The sequence below is a fragment of the Castanea sativa genome, chromosome 1, assembly GCF_040712315.1.
Source record: "Castanea sativa cultivar Marrone di Chiusa Pesio chromosome 1, ASM4071231v1".
NCBI classification, from domain to species: Eukaryota; Viridiplantae; Streptophyta; class Magnoliopsida; order Fagales; family Fagaceae; genus Castanea; species Castanea sativa.
In genome coordinates, this window is record NC_134013.1 from 24,703,948 (window position 1) to 24,711,769 (window position 7,822).

The 7,822-nt window shown below is 39.9% G+C and overlaps 1 protein-coding gene across 2 annotated transcripts; it reads right to left on the reverse strand.

Moving 5' to 3' along the window:
- Positions 1–4,798: 4,798 nt before the first annotated feature.
- On the reverse strand, positions 4,799–7,016 carry LOC142622330 (uncharacterized). Of its 2 annotated transcripts, XM_075795779.1 has the most exons (3): positions 6,684–7,016; positions 5,142–6,584; positions 4,799–5,032 (listed from the first exon to the last, which is right to left on the reverse strand). In XM_075795779.1, exons 1-2 carry the CDS (start codon positions 6,900–6,902, stop codon positions 5,376–5,378), a joined length of 1,428 nt encoding a protein of 475 aa, XP_075651894.1. In that variant the 5' UTR covers positions 6,903–7,016; the 3' UTR covers positions 4,799–5,032; positions 5,142–5,375. The 2 variants fall into 2 exon arrangements, with proteins under 2 accessions (XP_075651894.1, XP_075651893.1); XM_075795778.1 differs by having other exon boundaries at positions 5,142–7,016.
- Between the last annotated feature and the right edge of the window lie 806 nt (positions 7,017–7,822).

The window sequence follows — 7,822 nt, forward strand, 5'->3', positions numbered from 1 at the left end:
CTAGAGGACGTGCTTAGCGTCTTGGGCCATTTCAAGCTTGGTTCATCCTTAATCTGCATCAGGATTTTGTCTGCGGGCATCACTAATGGGGTGAAGTTCATCTTCTTCTTCAGAGTGTCAGAGCTGCTCTTACTGACCTTAGTCTCCGAATACAAGTCTTTACGATCCTTCTTCTTTCCTTGGGAGTCACTAGGTTCTTCCTTCTTCCTTTTTCCTGTTAGCCCCTTCGCAGTGAGGGCATCCTCTCTGTTCATGTACTTCCGAGCTTTGAACAAGAGATCTATCGTAGAGGTTGGTGACGTCTTCCCCAACGAAAAGACGAGGTCAAGGTTGTTGAGTCCAGCCTGGAAGGTCGTCATGATCACTTGGTCATTAGCTTCATCGATTTCTAGCACAGCTTTATTGAAACGCTTCACATAATCCCTTAAGCTTTCCCCTTCCTGCTACTTTACTGTTAGCAAGTACGATGTTGGCCTTTTATGACACTGCCCCCCAATGAAGTGCCGAACAAATGAGTCACTGAGCTGTTCAAAATTCACTCTTGAAGATGCTGGCAGCTTACTAAACCATACCCTAGCAGCCCCACTGAGGGTGGCAGGAAAAGATCTACATGTAACTTCGTCCGGGGTTTGTTAGAGGTTTAAGATAGTCTTGAAGGCCCCTATATGGTCAAGCGGGTCCTTCGTGCCATCATAAAACTCCAGCTATGGCAGACGAAATTTTGGAGGCAGGGGGCACTCCAACACTGGCTGTGAAAGGTGAATCTATTCATTTAAGCATGCCATCAAGGTTCATTGTTGTTTTCCCCTTCATGGCATTCTTTACCTCATCCAGCTCCCTTCGTAAGCTCTTCAACATGTGATCGTTGTCATGTGTGGACTACCCAGTGTATTCTGTTGTATCCTTTCCCTTGCTATTTTCAGGACTGCTAACTTCCTCATCATGTCTGCTACGGCTGCATCGGTGGTGCAAAGCATTACTGCCCTCTAGTCGAGCTCGGCACTTCCGTTCTTCGTTCTGCTTCATTAGCTCTTGCACATTTGCTGTCAGAGCTTGGATCTGTTAAGCCATCACCACAAGGTCTGGGGGTGGTGTTGGTGTAGAGTCCATCAAGCGGCAGGAGGTTTATCGATAGGAACACAATGGCTTGAAAGAGAATCACCTTTGTTTTTTTTTCCACAAACAGCGCCAAACTGATGAAGCTGAAATTTGATCTCGTCAGTATGCTCCTCGTCAATGTTAATGGACGAGCTCCGATACCTACTGTCAAGAAAGGAAAGGCAAAGGAAGTCTCACCGGCATGGCACCAGTTAAGAATGCTCCAATGCTAAAGTCAGCTAAATGGCTCTCAAAGAATTCTCTCACAAATGTATATCCAGTTTTTCATGTCGTTTACCTGAGTTGCATTCCCTTTTTATAGCTTGCTTCGTGTTAGTGTAGTTATGTCTGTTAATGCTCCTTTGGGCATTTTTCTCCTGAAGGAAACACAACATTAATTGACAATGAAGTTTGTATTTAAGGTGTAACAAATGGTCGTTGGGTCATCACTGCTTTTGTAACCGTTCCAACGCACTTATTCCTTGTCAGCTGTCTTAATGGCATTTACTTACGCTTTCAATGTACGTAGGCCTGCCTTGTGTATACTGACAAGGTCTTGCCCCTACACTCGTCCCTTACTTAGATGTGGTTGTGGTCATCTTTAACCTAGACGACCTTCACTTGATACTCATCGATGTATCCAAATTTTTTTTTTTTTAAAGAATTTCAACTTATGGCGTCCGCTCCTGATAGTTGCTCTTTATTATCAGACCAAGACACCAATCATTTTTTAGTGTAGGCAGGGATTAAACCCTAGATCTCTTATACAACCATCAGAGATTTTACTAGCTGAGCTAACTGAAACCCACCAGATATATCCAAATTTAATAATATAATAGATATATGAGATAAGTTCAAAGGTGTAACTTTATAAAAGTTACACCCTTTTTAGACCGTAGATTCTCATTAGCCAATAGGCCATAACTCGAAAAAGGAAATCTTATCGCAACCCAAAAGTTAAGAACACCCTTTCCAAATAGCGGTACTGTGCAAATGATTTCGTTAGTTGGCCGGTTTTGAAAGAATGTGGGAAACTAACATCTCGAGTACTAGAAACTCGAGATTTAATTGAAAATCGATTTTTTAAAACTCGAGTTATGGTGTTTGTCACTCCCATTACGTGGACGAATTTTCCACGTGGAGGAATTTAGCCACGTAGATATCGAGTTTATAAGACTCGATATCTGCACAATATTCCTCTCTCAAAAATCCTGAAACGCTCTCTCTCAATCTCTCAACTCTCAGTCTCTCAAACGCTCTCTCTCAATCTGTCAAACACTTTCTCACTTTCTCAAAGGAAATACTCTCACTCAAACACCCAAACGCTCTCCTCTTTCCTCAGAACCCTCTCTCTCTCGCTTCTCAGCTGCTGCTACACCGACTGCCGGGCCGCCGTAACACACCGCCGGTAAGCCTCTCTCTCTTCTCTAATTCCACGGGTGCTTACACCTTTTGGTCCTGCTATGAAGAGTTGGGTTTGTTGTTTATGATATAGCCTTTCACGGAATTGATTTTTCCTAACATTTTTCTGGGTTCTTCTAGATTAATTCACAGAGGCATGAATTTAGGATTTTTATTTTGTTTTGTTTTGTTTATATGATGTTACTGATATAGCAAGACCATGACCTAATAATTGAAATGGATGCTAAAGTGTTGATAAAGCAAATCACTCCTTACATAATTAGTGAAATTGATGCTAAAGTAGCCGTACATTGGGTAAATTACTATGTTTTTTTCTCCCTAATATTTCAAATGTAAAAGTTCAGTTTCTAACTTTTTGTCTTATGTTAAAATAGTCATATTTGTTATATAATTGATGAAAAATATTGAAGTAGCTAATGACTAAAATAAAATATTATTTTTATGCCACTTAGACTTAGAAAACAGGAGAATAACAGGCCGGGTTGTTTGGAGTAGGATTAGTAATGAGCTCATTTTTAGACCAAGAAGTGCTACATCCATAAACTATAACACTTTCACAATAAATTTTTAAGTGTTAAATTGTTATTTGTTTTAATTTGAAACTACTATTACTTATACATTTTTTATCTACCAATAATAGTCAGCAACATGTTTTTTAAAATTTGCTGTGAAAATATTGTGAATATAACATTTCTTTTTCAAATAAGATAATGGTCATACTGATTCACTCAATTTGAAGCCTACCTAAAATATGTTAATGTTTAGATGAACTAGTCAAGAGTAATTGGATTTAGTTTACCATTTTCTTTGCGACAAATGGATTTTTCAAGGGTGCTTATCTCAAGTTTAATAAATCTCACACATCTGTAAAATCCACATATTTCTGTTCCTTAAGACCGTCTTACAAATAATTTTTCCTTTAGACTAGAGAGATCTCCATAGAAAGGACATAAATCTAGGTTTCCGAATCTTCATGGTCCAATTTACTAAAATTTGAAATTGGAATTTAATGTTTCGTGCATTGGCACCTTTTTCGTTCTTCCATCTTTCCTGTCCAACCACATCAAAGGGCCCTAAATTTGACAAACTAAGAAAAAAGTGTATTAATTGGAATATTGTATAGTGGAAGATGCCCAAATTCTGACTACGCTGTCTACTTTGAAATTAATAATGGAAATATTGCTTAAACATGCTTTGCTAAAATTAAGAGTCAAATTTGTCCAAATTTCTTGACCATCATTCAAAAGTGATGAATTCTCTGTTTATCAAAAAGAAAGGGGAAAAAAATGTTACATTCTCATTACTTGCAACTTGTCAACTAAAATTATTACATCCAAATATTGCAAGTTGTCATTTTACTTTCAATGGAAATAATACCGCAGCGAACTAGATCTACTATTTATTCATTAGTATTTAGTGCCCATATAATGAAAAATATGACTCATCCACTTTAACATAACATTATCCAATTCTCTTCCCTCTCTTCATTTCTTCTTTCTGATTCACATTGCCTAGTTTAATTAGGTAGTGTAGCTGGTTATGCCATGGGACAAAAAGTCATCCACATCCCCATAGAATATATAAATCTCCTCGAGAGTTAGAAATTCCTTCAAATTCAAAGGTCAAACTGCCAATGATAACCTGTTGCATTAGTGTTCAACAATGAATCTTTAGTGTACAAATTCAGTACCACTCAGCTTAACTCAAATGAATAGGTAAACATAGGAACAGAAAAGATCAAGGCTGTACTTCTTCTTGCTTTCTATTATTTTAGCATCCTTTTTTAAATAATGTCAATAAGCTGCTCTTCAGTATAGATTTATTTTGCATGTAGAATAGCATTCCTTTGCCCCCACACTATTAATGATCTCACAGTTGAGTATCTGAATGTTTGCAGTATGGAGCCTCGGATTGATGACGAGCCACAGATCTTGCACCCTGGAACTCGAGTCTCTAAAACTCGATTTTCACTGGGCAAATTTTTTTTTTTCACCAGCAGAAGCATGCTCTGTTTCAGGCAGAGAGCAATGCTCTGTTCCCTCCCCCCCCCCCCCCCCCAAAACATGCAGCAAACCAAAAATTGAAATGTGTGCACACACCTGCTGGGAAACATAGATAGAGAAGCTAAAAATGTAATCTACAAATACTCATTGAGAGGTAGACAAGTTGAGAATGTAAATGCACTTAAATTACATCAAAAGGCGTTCTCATTAGGCACCAAACTATAGAAATTGTTACGCTCTTTGCATAACCATAGTTTTACAATGTAAATGCACTCAAATCACAACAAAAGTCATTCTCAATATATCACCATTCTAAACATGTCCAACCACACTTAATTTGCAATTCTAACCATACTACTCAAATCACAATCTTCATAGAGGTACATTGGATAGAGAATTACAAGTACATTCAACAACAATCAAAAAGTTCACATAGAGCCAATACAATGTAATCACTTTCCCTAAGATCAGCGGTCCGCATGACAAAAACGTCGTCCATGGAAGGATGCCTGAAAAACGTAGAGTATTTACGTTAGGAGACAAGATAGTAAACATTAGGTAAACATCGAATGAACAATAATTATTTAACCGATGCATAACTTTTTGCCATCTACCTACCTAGTGTGGAACATGGCCGCTTGTGGAAGCGCCACGGGACTGCAGACATTTTCTGCGGTTATGCCTGGAAGCATGACACAGTCCACATGTCTGCTTGGGTTGACTCTCTATCAAATCTGCGTCCTCCCTCCGCCATCCCGGTTCTCGATCCTTATTCCTCACTCCATCCATCTCATTCCTTATTCGTGACTTCACCGGTCGACCTTTGGCCCGCAACAATGCCAGATTAGGCAATCACTTTGGCCCCATGGGATCCCTCCATAATGACTGTGACTTAGGAACCACAAATGCATGCTCATAAGTGTTAAGGGCATGGTTCAAACCATAACATGGGTGAATATACGTGGTCGAATCAATATGTAAATAGTCACATACTCTAATTGCATGTGAACACGGGATCCCTATATTTTGCCATTTCCCACAACTGCATGTTTTTTCCCGTAACCAAACTTCGTAACTGTGGTTTCCCCCTCCTACGCTACACGTGTTGAGTTGGGTAACTACTTGAAATATCAGCTCTTCATTGCTAAATGGCTTGAGATAGTGTTTCTCAGATTTACGTTTATTTCCATCCCACGTGGATAAGGCATATTCACTCCATTTCTTACCCTCTGACAACTCATAATGGTATTCTTTGTGCCGGTCGTGGAAATATTGAACAAGTTTGTTCCAAGTGAACTCAACCAAAGCGGCAATAGGAAGGCCCCGTGCACCTTTCAGTACACCATTGAAACGCTCTGATATATTGGTTGTCATTGTCCCAAAACGTCTCCCACCATCGTATGACTGGGTCCACATATCCACAGACTTGCTCATTAGGTATGTGTATGGAAGATAATCTTGATTCTTTTCCTTACCATCCCTCCCCGTCGCCTTCTTCTTCTTCCTAATGGCCTCAATTTCGACCTGCTTAATGGAGTCCATTATGGTACCAAATTTAACTACCTGACTAGCATATCCCGCTTTCAATGCCGCTGACTTTAGAGTCGAGTTCTGAAAATGGGTGTTGAAGTTGCTAGCAACATGTCGAAGGCAATATCTATGAAATACCCCTGCTTTTCCATCATCCCTTCTAGGCCAGTTTGCAATGGCGTTTTTGATACCGAGATGTCGGTCAGAAATTATGCAAATGCCGTCGTCAGGTATCAGGTGGCCAATCGTTTCCCTGAGGCATCGTAAAAACCACCTCCAACTGGACCCTGACTCACAATCCACAACAGCAAAGGCGAGAGGGAATACCTTGTTGTTAGCATCGGTTGCCATTGCGACCAACAACTTTCCCTGATATTTACCATACAGATGGGCCCCATCAATACTGATAACCGGCTTGCAGTATTTGAATCCTGATATGCATGGACCGAAAGACCAAAACCCATAATGCAACAATACGGTGTGATCTTCATCGGTGGGTGTGACACGATAGCAAAATTGGGTAGTCGGGTCCTGATCAATATAAGCCATTAGCAACTTTTGCAGCCTTTGGTAAGATTCTTCCCAATCTCCAAACATAAACGCAATCGCCTTTTGTTTCGCATCCCATACCTTGTAGTAAGAAAGTTTATGGCCATTATATTTCGCCTTTATCAGAGATCTGAAATGCTTAATTTGAGTGGTGTGATCCTCCCGTAACTTGTTATGGATTTCTGCTGCAATAAAATTACAACTCATCATTCTACCATCATTTCGCACCCCAGTCGGTATACACGTGTTAGGACCCACATACACGGTGACCATCCATAGATTTTGGAGCTCGGGCTTCATAACTGCGTAGACATACCACTTGCATGACTCATGCACGCATTTCGCACAAAAATTTTTCCTCGTCGACCTAGTGATCTTAAAGTGTTTGTTTTCCTTGAGGGAACAAATTGTTAATACGCGCTTCACCTCCACTTTACTGGCAAAAGTCAACTCTTTGCACAAATTCATCCCCTCTCTCCAAGTAGACACAAATGGCACCTCAATATGCGAAGGATCAACCATATTTTCCCAAGTATTTGCAGAAAATGACAACGCAAGAGGTGCGTAGGCTGGGATTGTGTTCGTAATGTTTTGGACACTAATAACATTGTCTGCATCAGGTTCAGTACCGTCCAATGTCTCATCGTCATCAATGTCCCTCTCAAAGTCCTCAAAGTCCCGAAAGTCCCCTCTGTCAATCATGTCTTCATACTCATCTTTATCGGCAAAATCTTCACCGTTAATGGCAAGATTCTCATCAACATAGTCGTCATCATCATTGTCATCATCATTGTTAACGGCAATAGTCTCATCAACGTAGTCGTCGTCGTCGTCGTCGTCATCATCATCATCACCATCGGCATGAACATTATTATCCTCTACATGTGTAGAATACTCATATTAAGCATCCGGAATCGTAACTTGTAAGCTTGTGGTTGTTTGTTGGATATCCTCTTGCCATCCTGCACGCGGCTCCAACTGTATGTACAACTCAATGTTACTTACTTCAGCTATACTCTCCAACTTGTCAAACATGATCTTTACATGTTTGTCTGTTTCTATAACCATATACTTGTAATTAATACGGTGCTTGAAGATTTCATTTGGCATACGATAAGTAATTTATATGTTGTGCACATCAGGATTCTTACACAACTCTTCCATGACAAACATCTTGAATTCATCAAGGGTTTTCAACCTACGATCAACTTGGGCATAAT